This window comes from Coptis chinensis, chromosome 7, assembly GCF_015680905.1.
Source record: "Coptis chinensis isolate HL-2020 chromosome 7, ASM1568090v1, whole genome shotgun sequence".
NCBI classification, from domain to species: Eukaryota; Viridiplantae; Streptophyta; class Magnoliopsida; order Ranunculales; family Ranunculaceae; genus Coptis; species Coptis chinensis.
The window spans coordinates 2099215-2113177 of NC_141462.1; the positions used below are offsets into that span (position 1 = coordinate 2099215).

The 13963-nt window shown below is 40.5% G+C and overlaps 1 protein-coding gene across 3 annotated transcripts; it reads left to right on the forward strand.

The window, feature by feature from the left end:
• Window positions 1-352: 352 nt before the first annotated feature.
• On the forward strand, window positions 353-9289 carry LOC147485154 (phenylacetaldehyde reductase-like). Of its 3 annotated transcripts, XM_086569854.1 has the most exons (7): window positions 353-924; window positions 5702-5949; window positions 6586-6755; window positions 6877-7068; window positions 8090-8252; window positions 8637-8829; window positions 8982-9289. In XM_086569854.1, exons 2-7 carry the CDS (start codon window positions 5823-5825, stop codon window positions 9124-9126), a joined length of 990 nt encoding a protein of 329 aa, XP_086425980.1. In that variant the 5' UTR covers window positions 353-924; window positions 5702-5822; the 3' UTR covers window positions 9127-9289. The 3 variants fall into 3 exon arrangements, with proteins under 3 accessions (XP_086425980.1, XP_086425978.1, XP_086425979.1); XM_086569852.1 differs by lacking the exon at window positions 353-924 and having other exon boundaries at window positions 5699-5949; window positions 6877-7107; XM_086569853.1 differs by lacking the exon at window positions 353-924 and having other exon boundaries at window positions 5699-5949.
• The last annotated feature ends 4674 nt before the right edge of the window (window positions 9290-13963 follow it).

A 13963-nucleotide genomic window follows, 5' to 3' on the forward strand; every position in this document is an offset into this window, starting at 1 on the left:
ATCAACGGTCTCGGATCTCGTCTTTATGAGAATATTATCGGGTAGACGAACTCACAAGTGATAATATAGCCGTGGACCTGTGGTTGTGCAAGACATATTTACATTTGCCCGTCCATATATGTACCAAATTATATACATGATTATATGTTACGGAATTTTTGAAGTCTATGAGCGTGGATTGTTTAGGCTTTCATCACCTGGCTCTTTGGTGACGCAAGACGCAACTATTGTTGTCTATCGCATAACCCCTTGAATATTTACTGTAGTGGCCGGCTACATTTTCAATTCATAAGTTGACATGTAATTCACTGCTTTCACTTGGCTTTATTTGAGTTTTTGATGTTTCGTTTTATTTTTCGCTAGAAATTTGGATGTTTCTTTTTGGTTGTTGTGGGAGAAGAAAGAGAAGGCGTGGGTCGCGCCCTTCAGGGCGGGCCGTGCTCAATTGTCTAGAAATTCGTCAAGGCAAGAGTGCGGGTCGCGTCTTGAGCAAGACTATAATCGGTTTTGACAGAAATTTGTCAGATTCGTATGTTTTCTATAAAGAAAAGCCTACAATCTTTTTAAAAACAATAGACACGAATATGCACTACCAAAATCAATCAAACAATATAAAACATTTCTTCTTCCGTGGACCTAAATTGCCACGTTAGTACCGAACCACTATAAATTATTGTATTTTTTCTATTTATTCGGTGTTAAATTCTACATTTGTTCTCAATGGTTAGTACTTGCCTGAGTTTAATGTAGCGTACGTACTTGACTTGTAATCTTGTATGCTGTGTCTGAACATCCCACCACAAATGTTCATGCATTTCCTATCCAATGAGGCAATGACTAGAAGTCGAAAGGATTAGTTCTTGCCTGTGGGTCCTAAGGAGGCGCCTAGTTTACTGGGATTTCATTAAAGTAATGGTGAGACAAGTGTTGGAATCTTCATGTGTATTTCAAATACTTGTGTGTTGTTTAGTCCCACATTGATGAACCACCACTAGCAAGTGAGGTATTTGAGGTGAACCTCTAGCATAAGGGCGTGCCCTTAGGGTACAAAGGCTTTTGTGTTAGGAGGGAGGACTCACCCAAAACCACACACGCTGCTACCACCGCCAAGACCGAAGTCGGTGGTTTTGGGCTTGGGCTTGAAATTTGTTAGACTAGTGGGTAGTGGATCATCAATAGCTTAAACTTTTCTTTTTGAACAAGTTTGTTTGGAGTTCCACTAATAGTTGGATTTGAGAGTTCTACTTTGATTTGGTTTTGTGAAACCGAATTAGAGAGGTGTCCTTCTCCATCTATGATTCGATCATACCTCTATATAAACACTGCTGTGTCTATAGAGGGTATCAATCACAGAGAGAGAGAGAGGACGCAGAGAGATAGAACTTCGTGTCCGCCATCGATAAGGCAGAAGTCGTGCATGCATGCCGCCACTATAGAACCAAATAAGCGAAGTTGTTGAAGTCGTGCTACACCCTTCTCTTCCCTACACGAAACAGATAAGTCTTTATTGCTTCAATCTTCTTCTCTTCTCTTCTTTGTCACCGCAGAGAGAGTTATATTCGTTTCTAGAGGGTAGTCTATTCTAGTGCAAAGTTAGGCGGAATTGTTAACCATTGAAAATCGTGGAGGAAGACGCTTGTTGCCTTTCGCACCATTGGAAGGGGCTTAAATCTTTCTTAAGACTGACTTAATCGCCTTGGTTATTACCGTTATTCGTTCTTGTCTTCTATAAGTTTCTTTTATCTACATACAACAATCTTAAGGAAAGATCAAGATGTCTACACTGTTGTTTGCCGATCAAAGAAACTAATGCGAGTCATGGAAGTAACTTCATCTATGAGAGATGCTTTGACCTCTACTTGAATGCTCGCAATTTACCTAATGTGTCAAAGATTGAATCCTTCAACGGTTCACACTTCAAGAGATGGAGAGAAAGGGTATTCACAGCCCTAGTAACTATGCAAAGTATCTCAATCGATACAAAGACCCATGGAGGGTTCTAATGATTTCGAAAAGAAATCAAGTCGCTTTGGCTCAATGGGAATAAGGTATGTCGCCATGCTATTTTGAGTACCTTGTCCAATGAGATTTTTGATATTTATTGTTCAAATAAGAATGCACATGATATATGGGAGAGTTTGAACAAAAATACATAATAGAGGATCTTTGGTACTTTAAATATGCTATTGGGAATTTTCTAAAGTTCCATATGAGAGAGGATAGAGATGTAACGCCTCAAATCCATGATTTTCATGTTTGATTAATGATTTGAAAACCGAGGGTATTAATTTACCCGAATCCTTTGTTCTTTGGATGTTTGATTGAGAAACTCCCCGAAGTCTTGGAAACACTATAAAAATAGTATGAAGCATAAGCGTAAGCAGTTAGATGACTCTTGAGGATGTGATCATTCACATTCACATAGAGGAAAAAGAACAAGACTTCGGGATGAGGTGTTGTCTAAGGAATTTCATTCTAAAGCCAATATCGTTGAAGGTAATCCCAAATCTAACAAAACCTCTAAGAAGTAGAAGTCCAACAAAAATAAGAATTTCAAGGTCAAAGGTACTTCTTTTAAAGCGAGTGGTAATCGCAATGGAAATTGTTATGTTTGTGGTAAACCCGACATAGGGCGTTTTGCGCGGAACAAGAAAGACACGATGATCCTCCCAATGCTAATCTAGTTGCGGGGAGATGATATTGTTTTCTTTGCCGTGTCACAAGTGTTCATAGCCACCGGGAAGAGGAACCGGGTACTAGATTCGTGCCACCCCACGTCTGTGGTGATGTTGAAGCCTTTGGATCTAGGTCCGTTTGTTGAGGGAAGGGCAAGGTTCTTTTGAAGTTAACTTCAGGGAAAACCCTTTCACTTAGTAATGTTCTTCATGTTCACGAGATTCGCCGAATCGATTTCTGGTTCCGTCCCCGGGAAAAGGAAAAGCGTCAAGGTGACTTTTGAGAGTGACAAGTTTGTTCTGACAAAGAATGAGGGTTTTGTTGGTGATCTTGATGAAGAAATATATATGATGCAGCCTGAGGGTACGGTAGTACCGGGGAATGAGCATAAGGTATGCAAGTTAGTTAAGTCTTTATATGGGTTGAAACAAGCGCCAAAACAATGGCATGAAAAGTTTGACAGTGTCATGATGTCTAATGGATATCACATAAATGATGCTGATAAATTTATTTACTTCAAATCTTTTGATGTGAATTCATATGTGATTATCTGTCTATATGTGGATGACATGTTAATCATGAGTCCTAGCCTTGATGTTGTGAGAAACACCAAGATGTTTTATCCTCCCAATTTGAAATGAAGGATTTGGGAGAAGCCGATGTGATTCTTGGAATCAAAATCATCGTAAAACATGATGGCTATACGCTTTCACAAGAGCATTATGTTGAGAAGTTTTTGAAGAAGTTTAACTTTTATGATAGTAAGCACGGTCGACACCTTTATGAGGCAAATAGTGAACTTCGAAAAATGCTCAACATGGTGTACTTCGATCTAGATATGCCCAAATTATTGGTAGTCTCATGTACTTGATGAATTGCACTAGACGACATTGCTTATGCAGTTAGTTTTTGATACACTCATTGTCCTAGTCGGGAACATTGGATGCGTTAGAGATTAGCCAATTTGAGAGGAACAATGAATTACGCATAAGGTTTAGACAAACTCCACCCGGATGATTGTGATGCAAACCGGATTCGATTCTCATGATATCAAGTCCACTAGTGGTTATATTTTCACCCTAGGTGGAGGTGAAAGACCTTGATAGCTCGTTCAACCATGGAGTCCGAGCTTATTGCTTTAGATAAAGCAAGTCAGAAGGCCGAGTGGCTTAGAAACCTCTTGGCGAGATCTTCCTATTGGTACAAAACCGCCTCCACACTATGCATTCTATGCATTGCGGATCGGGCCGCGAATAGCAAAGGCAAAAGCAAATTGTATAATGGGAAGCGGGCATATTTGCGAGACTGATCTATAAAGCATTTTTTGGAATGCGGAGTTGTGGCTCTAGATTATGTGAGGTCGAGTTAAATTTGGCCGATCCTCCGACAAAGCCACTTAACAGAGACAAGTGGTTGTCGTCGAGGGGGATGGGACTTTTGCCTTAGATAGAGGGCTTATTAATCGACGGCAACCCCACCTATGTGATTGGAGATCCCATGAAGTAGGTTCAAAGGGAAAAACAAGTCACCTAGTCGCCTCGGTATGCTATTGTCTTTATTTGAGACGCCCCACCCTATGACTAGATAGCATTTTTGTATACTTTGTATAACTTGAATAGCAATGAGAACGAGGATGAGTTATTTTACTCTTAATGGAATCCATAGTCCTTATTTTTATGAGATAGTGTATTTTAAGCGCTATGTACACTTGATGGATATCCACGTGAATGTAGAACTGGGTCGGTTCTTATGGGTATTGAGGCAAATACTCAGAGCATTCACTTAACACGTAAGCCTTGCAAGGGCCAAAAATCGCAACAAACCGAGAACGGGCATATAATGAAAAGCAATGTGGGTGCATGTCCTCTATTTTACTACAAGGGAATGTTGGTTCAAAGATTTTTAATCCACCACTTTCAATTATAAGACATGTTACCCTATGATTGGTTCAAGCCCGAAAAGCACCGATTATCTTATGCATTGTTTTTTCGATTTCTCTCGGCATTTCGTTAACCAATTTCTTTTGTAATATCCTATTCCAAAATAGTGGGGGACTATAAGTATTTTGAAATAGTGGGGATTGTTGGAATCTTCATGTGTATTTCAAATACTTGTGTGTTGTTTAGTCCCACATTGATGAACCACCACTAGCAAGTGAGGTATTTGAGGTGAACCTTAGCATAATGGGGGTACAAAGGCTTTTGTGTTAGGAGGGAGGACTCACCCAAAACCACACAGCGCCCCCAACGACGTCGCCGTGGCGTGTCGTCGGGCTTACTAGTGGGTAGTGGATCATCAATAGCTTAAACTTTTCTTTTTGAACAAGTTTCGGTGGAGTTCCACTAATAGTTGGATTCTCATCGACTTGAGAGTTCTACTTTGATTTGGTTTTGTGAAACCCGAATTAGAGAGGTGTCCTTCTCCATCTATGATTCGATCATACCTCTATATAAACACGTGTCTATAGAGGGTATCAATCCGAGAGAGAGAGAGAGAGGACGCAGAGATAGAACTTCGTGTAGTCTTCTTTGCCTCGATATCGAAGTCGGTGCATGCCACTATAGAACCAAATAAAAACGGAAGTTGTTGAAGTCGTCTACACCCTTCTCTTCTTACACCTAAAACGGATAAGTCTTTATTGCTTCAATCTTCTTCTGAACATCCACCACCACAGTTTATATTGTTCATGCCACTATAGAATCCAAATAAAACGAAGTTGTTGAAGTCGGCTACACCCTTCTCTTCCCCTACAATGAAACAGATAAGTCTTTATTGCTTCAATCTTCTTCTTCTTCTTCTTCTTTCCGGCCGTAGAGAGAGTTATATTGTCGCATTCTAGAGGGTAGTCTATTCTAGTGCAAAGGTTAACCATTGAATCCTCGTGAGGAAGACGCCATTTGTTGCCTTTTTTACATTGGAAGGGGCGAAATCTTTCCTTAAGGACAGCCTAATCCGCGCCTTGGTTATTACCTGTTATTCTGTCCTTGTCTTCTATAAGTTTCTTTTATCTACATACAACAATAAGTTCACAAGTCAGACCGAGACAAGAACGATCATTTATATAAAATAAGGAATCAAGAAACAAATATACCTACCATTGAAGAGGCAGATTGAAGAGAGAGAGAGAGATATTGATCGTAGAGATAATGAGTAGTAGTTCAGGAGCAGGGAAGACGGTGTGTGTTACAGGAGCTTCAGGGTACATAGCTTCATGGCTTGTTAAGCTTCTGCTTGAACGTGGTTACACTGTTAAAGCTTCTGTTCGTGACCCAAGTCAGTTCTCTTCTCTTCTCATATTTGTTATGGAGTAGTCCTTAGCTGAATCTGACTAAACACACAATTGCCAGAAGAAGTAGTAGAAAAACATAAGCAATCTCATTTTATTTGTTTATTGGAATCACCCTTCTTCTAGCTTATCTAGTGTGTAAGTATTACAGAGATTCACAAGTTAAAGTAATTTTTGAGTCCACACACCACATAGCAATTAAGCTATGTATAGATGTTATTGATTGGTATTCCAGACCTCTACTGCGGGATGATGAAGGCGGCACTCAAGCACTCAATCCCAGGATTTTAAGAAAACTCTTACCCAGTTATAGACAAATTTAAGATATCAAACATGCCTTTGTGAGTTGTGACCAGTGAATTCTTTGAGTTTTAGCTAATTAGTACTCTATCACCCCTTGGGAAAAAAGCAGGTTAATAGTGAATTATGTTATTTTTCTTGTTGTAAATATTCAAGCGCAACATATAGCAGTCTAATTGCTTTTCATCTGAAAAGAGCAGTAAGATGAGTTCATGTTCTATATTTCAAGATGGTATGACCAATGTCTCGCCAATCAGATGATTACTATGATACCATCTCTTCCAGTTGTTTAACAAAATAGTTAAGTTGATAAAATGTTGCAGATGATCCTAGAAAGACTGAGCACTTACGTCGACTTCCTGGAGCAAACGACAGACTTCATTTGTTCAAAGCAAATTTAGTCGACGAAGGATGTTTTGACTCCATAATTAATGGTTGTGAAGGTGTTTTCCATACAGCCTCACCCTGTTTTTTTGAGGCAGCAGATCCACAGGTTTGGTCTATGTATATCTTATGCTGACATTACCATAAATCTATTGAATTTATCCCCAAGTTCCCCCTGCACAAATTTTTATTCTGATCGTGTGTTAGCTTCGATTGTTTACATTTTTCAGACAGAAATAATTGACCCCGCCGTGAAGGGAACACTCAACGTACTTCGGTCGTGTGAAAAAACGCCTTCTGTGAAAAGGGTGGTTGTGACATCCTCTATGGCTTCAGTTCTACACAACGGAAAACCTCGAACTCCTGAAGTTGTAGTTGACGAGACATGGTTTAGTGATTCAGATTTCTGTAGAGAGTCAAAGGTGCTTCCTATATATTATCTGAGCTTCTTGAAATGTCAAGTACGAAACTCTACTAGTTTTGTCCCTTTTATGATGCTAGTTTGAGCATGTGATATCTTCTTCATCTGTTTGAGGAACTTACAACTTGATTTTCTGTTCAATTGTTTTATACGTTAGAATTTGTCATATGCTTGATCAGGGAGTAGGAAACTGTGCACATTCAGGTCCACAACATTTCAGTAGCATCTGCAGACCCATTGTCACAAAGAACATGTTGGACTTGTTTTCATCTTCAGTGATTACTTCTTTTATTCTATGGCGATAGCGTTTCTCCTGGACTATTTTCCAAAATGGTTAAATTAAAAGTGCTTGTTGTGTCTTACTGAAACTGAACAATTGCGTCATACGAAACGTGTTGTTGCATTGTCTATCTTATTATCTCTATTCACTTTGTAAGAGATAATTTACGTAGCCAACATATTTACATCCAAGTCCACCCTAAACTTTCATTATGAGAGGTGCTTCCTTTGGTTTCCGCCAAGTCAGTTCCTAGAGGTTTCCTGTTAGTTTCATTCACATAACAGGCCACTCCCAAATGGTTCGGACATTTCTATGAAACTTTTGTATACAAAATTTGGACATAAATCAGGGATGGTAACAAGCATGAGAGATTAAACAATGAGGACTGATACACAACGTTAACTCAACAATATTCTGCTTACCGCGCCAATTAATATTGCCAAGAGTTTAGAGCATGTTTGTTTGTGAACTGTAATGTAGTTTTCTGGACAACATTCTTGTCACCATTGACATTCTCCTGTTCTCCATTGTCAAGTAATTGCTCAGACAATGTTTAGAAATTGTTTGTTCTTTAGTCTTTGACTCTTTGCATTCACGCTCAAATGAACCATAGTAAGTTTTGTCGTGGTGCTTCAATTCATGCGTGGTTTTATCTGTGGTCATGTGTTTAGTGCTACTTACTAAAGTACTGGGGGGCATAAATAACATATGATGTCTAATATCTACTATGTTAATCAAGCAGAGTTGGTATGCACTTTCGAAGACTTTAGCTGAAGAGTCTGCTTGGAAATTTGCAAAAGAGCATGGAATTGACTTGGTTACCATACATCCATCAGCCGTGATTGGTCCTCTTTTACAGCCAACGCTTAATTCAAGCACTGAGATCATTCTGAACTTGATAAATGGTATGGTTTTCTTTGTGGTTGTGGACAATCTCTTTATAGTATGTGTTTGGTGATGTGGACTGTGGAGTAGAATACTGACTTGTTCTTTTTTTTTCAATCGTTCATTCATCATGGTTTTAAGGGTCCTACTCTGAAGAATTTTAGACTCGGATAGGAGCACACTGCACATGTTCAGTAGAGTTTCAATCATAATATATGACAATTACTTCTATAACGTGAGCAATTACAAAAGTTTTTAGTAGAACGTTTTGTGCTATGCAACATGATAAGCTTTCTATCACAATTTTGCTCGTGTGTAAAAGGATGACCTGATAAAGTTGCATATTTTGAAGTTATCTATGTTTCTCCTGGGGGTCTAAGGGTGTTAAAGGTTAATCAATGCAGGGATACAGCCAGATATATATAGCAACTTAAGTTTTGGATGGGTTGATGTTAAAGATGTTGCCAATGCACATATTCTTGCATTCGAGGTTCCTTCAGCGCATGGAAGGTATTGCATAGTTGGAAAAGTTGCTCACTGTTCAGAAATTGTGAAGATTTTACGAGAGCTCTACCCTCAGATTCAACATCCTGAGAAGTATGTTTCTACCTCTTGAAGAAAGTGGATTATCATGTCTTAGTAATCTATAATCAGTTAGGTCCATAGGTATCATGTACATCTACATTTTGGGGAAACAGAAACTGATATTGAACCAAATATTTTTGTTTCATGGTTATATTTTTTCACAGGGATGCTGATGACAAGCCTTTTGTTCCAGACTATAATGTCTCGAAAGAGAAGGCAAAGAGCTTGGACACTGACTTCATTCCTTTGGAAGTCAGCCTCAAGGAAACTGTTGAAAGCTTTAAGGAGAAGAAGTTAGTCAGCTTTTGAGTACTCCATATATGTAGGCAGTGCTAGCGCTTATATTAGACGATTTTCAACTTTATATAACCTTTGCTCTTTATACTTTGTATCTGGTACTCGGATATATAGGTTTGAAATGTCATCTTGTGGTTATTTGTTTCTATAATGAAATACATGTTGGCAAGCTCAATGATCTCAACATCGTTCTCTTTGTGAAACCTCTTAGACAGGTCTCTCAGTCGAGCTTTAATTTTGAGATGAGATCAGAACTCAGAAGAGAAATTAGGCAGGAAACAGTTATGTGCCATATAAATAAACGGCATGAGATAAAACCAAAATCAAGGTTTTGGAAAACCTAACCAACAGAACCAAACAAGTCAGAAGGATTGGAATCCAGACTAAAACAAAGAGAGATAACCTTTACAGAGATACAACCCTGTAAAGAGATAAGAGTGATCTAGTAAGGTGAGAGACTGTAAAGGAGAGATTGTAATATTCCTTCCCACTTTATTAAGAACTGGCTCTTGTGGAAGTAGGCATAATTGGCCGAACCACGGTAAATCTTTGTGTTGTGGTTTCCTTTTACTGCTTTACATTATTATCTGTTGTTAATAGTTGTTTAGCGAGTTGGGCATGTTAGTATAGGTTGTAGTTGATATTTAGATTTTGTCCGGAGTTGAATTGTGTTCATACAAGTTATCCGTGTAGTGGGGAACCGATTGGTATTGGTGTAATCCCCAAAAGTGGTATCGAGCCTTGGTTAGAATAGCTTTGGGGTGTTATCCGAATCTTGGTGGGAAAGGTGTTTGACGAAATTCAAGGAGAGAAGATTTGAGGTTAAATAACTTGTAGAGATGGATCATTAAAGTGAACACTCGTATGATGATGAGTCCGAATAGGAAGAACTACACCATCCGGAAAGCCAAGATGGAAGACTTACTTTTGCAAGGACTTGGCACTTCCCATTGAGAATGAGGGAGTAAAACCGTAAAAAGAAATCGATGATGAAATTTGAATGGAAAAAGCTTGGACAGAAAAAGCTATTGGGTACATTCGACAATGGATAGACGACGGTGTCTTTCACCATGTGGCCCTAAGACTACTTGCCTATGGAAGAAACTCGAAGACACTGTATGAGAGGAAGTCGGTGGAAACAAAGTGCTAGTCGTTAAAAGTTTTGCACATTTACCAAGAAGGTTCTTCAATGTCCGAGCATTACGTAATATCATCAATCGATGCATTTGATGAAGATCAATTTGGGAGACGAAGTTGAGGCTTTGTTTCTATTAGGCTCTAACCGAAAGTTGGGAGACATTAGCGAGTTTTCTACATGGAGCGCCCAAGGATGGAATTGTTACCATGGAGATGGCTACCACGTCTTTGTTGAGCGAGGAGACTAGAAGGAGCTGGCAAGAAGCGGCTCTTCTAACTTCGCAGGTCCTTTCCTGAGAAACGGGGGGAGAGGTCGGAAGAGAAAACCATCTCGTTCTAGAGGTGATGACGTATAAATCTAGGGGTGAAGCTAGAACTCCAAAGGCGAGAGGCAATGTTACTATTGTGCCACCAAAGGCCACTTCGGATATGAGTGCGAGAACAACGAAGAGGGATGAGAAGAATAACCGTGTACATGAAGACATGGTGCGAGGAACGAAACACTGTGCAGAGATACTACCGCGACTAGTCGGCGACCTAGTGGGAATTGTGGTCGATTGTGGTGTGTCTTTGCCTTAGTACCTCATGTCGGGATACAGATGGGTGAATGAGGAGCATCCTATCACGCCACATCAAGATGGGGATTCTTTCACTGGTTTTATGGTGAATATGGTGAAAATGGGATGGAAGTAGCGATGGAGTCTCAAGATTATAGGCATTGGAGATGTTCATGTAGAAACCAATGTCGGCTACACCTTGACACTCAAGGATGTAAGACATGTGACGGCTAAGCCTAATTTCGGCCGGAAATTAGATGATGATGGCTTTGTAAACTCGTTTGGTAGCGGGGTATGGAACCGAAAGCAGAGGTTCCATTGTAGCGCCGGAGGAAAGAAAACTTCCTCTCTTTACAAAACACGGGGGCTAGTTTGTGTTGAATGTTTGTGGGCACAAGAGACCGCGGTCACATGGGCATAAAAGGGATGGAAGTTCTTGCTAAGCAAAAGGCCATGCCGGACATTAAAGGTACACATTTAAATACATGTACTCATTGTTTGGTAGGAAAGCAACACGGGGTGTCTTTCCAAAGATTCGATCTCACGAAAAAGGACAACGTCCCGAAGCTAGTGCACCTGAGACTTATGTGGTCCTATGAGAGTGAAGTCCCACCGGGGAACTTCTTGACATTCATTGATGATTCAAGAAAGATATGGGCCTATAGTCTAAAGACCAAGGATGAAGTACTTGGTGTGTTTGAGAGAAATTCCATGACATGGTGGAAAGAGAGCTGGGAAATTGTTGAAGTGTATTCGCTCGGATAATGGGGGTGAGTACATTGGGCCATTTGAAGAGTAAGTCATGGGATTTGTCATGATGAGCGCACCGTTCCCAAGACACCGCAACAGAATGGAATAGCAGAGAGAATGAACCGTACCATTGTAGAGAGGATAAGATGCATGCTATCTCACTCTAAGCTACCTAGAAACTCTTTGGGTAGAAGCAATCGTCTGGCCGTGCATGTGATCAACCCGTCACAAAGAAAGCCTCCGAATAGTGATTATCCGAGGAGAGTATGGTCAGGCAGAGATGTTGATTATGGATACTGGTATTTGGGTGCGGGGCATTTGTGCATATTCAGAAGGATGAGAGATCCAAGCTTGATGACAAAGCCAGCGGTGCATTTTTCCTGGGTTATGGAGATGAAAAGTTTGGTTACAAACTCTATGATCCGATTAACAAGAAGGTAATCCGAAGTCGAGATGTTGTGTTCTTAGAATACCAAACCATAGCAGACTTTGAGGAGGGTGAGAAGCTACTGGGCTTTCACCAATGATCTTGTTGATTCGTGAACCGTAAGTTTTGAAGGCATTTGCAGAGAACCATGAGTTTGAAGCTCATGATGAGAATCCTATTGCTCATTGGGATAGAACCTATTGGTATAGAAGATGCAGATGAGATGCATGAACCACCACCAGAGCAAGCGAAGTGCATCCTCCCGAGGCAACCGCCAGATGGGGCAAGGGAGGTCCGACAGAGAGACTAGCTTCAAGGTATCCACCACATAAGACTATGCTACTATCGGATGGTGGAGAACCTATACTATCAAGAGGCACTTGAAAGATGAACAAAGAAAAGTGGTTGAAGGCCATGAATGACGAGATGGATTCTTTGCATAAGAATCACACTTATGAAGTTAGTTGAGAAACCCAAAGGGAGAAAAAATTCTCAAGAATAAGTGGATATACAAAGTCAAGCATGAGGAGAACAATCCTCACCCAAGGCACAAAGCTCGCCTTGTTGTGAAGGGATTCGGTCAAAGGAAAGGAATTGACTTTGATGAGATTTTCTCTCCTCAGTAGTGAAGATGACTTCTATCCAGGGTGGTATTGGGTATGGCCGCAAATATGAACCTAGAGGTTGAATTTAGATGTTAAGACGCCTTTTCTTCATGGAGACCTTGAAGAAGATGTCTACATGGACCACCCGAGGGTTTGAGGTCAAAGGCAAGGAGCACCTAGTATCAAAGCCGATAAAGAGCTTGTATGGGTGCAAACGGAGACATTGGTACATAAAGTTTGACTCATTTATGGTGAAGCAAGGATACAAGAAGTCCTTAGATCATCATGGCGTTTGTTCGAGAGATTTCCGGATGGAGATTTCATTGTCTATTCTTTGTATGTGGATGATATGTTGATAGTTGGCCCAAACGTCAACAAGATATCCAAGCTGAAGAAAGACTTGAGTAAGTCCTTTTGAGATGAAGGATTTGGGTCAAGCAAAGCAGATACTTGGGATGCGGATCACCGTGACGAAAAGAGTGGAAAGTTGTGGCTTTCTCAAGAAAGCTATATTGAGAAAGGTGTTGAAGAGATTCAACATGGATCAAAGCGAAGCCCGTCGGTTGTCCGCTTGGTAATGTTGCATGACCAAAGAAATGTGTCCAAAGAGTCGGATGGAAAAAGATTCCTTATGCATAGGGCGCTTTGATGTATGCCATGGTGTGTACTAGACCGGATATTGCTTTTCGGCCGTTGGGGTTGTAAGCGATTTGCATCAAATCGGGTAAAAGCATTGGGAAGGTGTTAAGTGGATATTGAGATATCTCAAAGGCACTTCTAAATCATGTTTGTGCTTTGGTGGAAGTAAGCCCTTACTTGAAGGCTACATCGATGCACATGGCGGTGATGTTGACTTCGATGAAGTCCACCTCGGTTATCCGGGTTACTTTTGCGGGGAGCGGTTTCTTGGCAATCTAAGTTGCAAAAGTGTGTTGCCCTCTCCACTTCTGTAGTTTGAGTATATTGCGAGCCACCGAAAGTGTTGCAAAAGTTGCTATGGATGAAGAGGTTCTTCGACGAACTAGGGCTAAAGCGTAAAAGCGGTTTGTAGTTTTATGACGGTCGGCGCCATCCACTTGAGCAAGAATCCGAAGTTTTCATTCTAGATCCAAAGCACATACACGCGCGTTATCATTGGATTAGAGAAGTACTTTCGAAGACAAGCATTTGCGGTATCGAGAAGATCCATACCGACAAGAACGGGTCGGATATGATGACAAAGTCTTACCGAAAAGGTAAGTTTGATGTTTGTTGTGCTATTGCGGGAATGGCGATCCTCCCCGTTGATTTGGCAATTGCATGGAGGTATCCCCTCACCATTTGGGAGAGGGAGATTGTTGGAGTTATCCCCACATGAGGAGAGAAACCGAGCC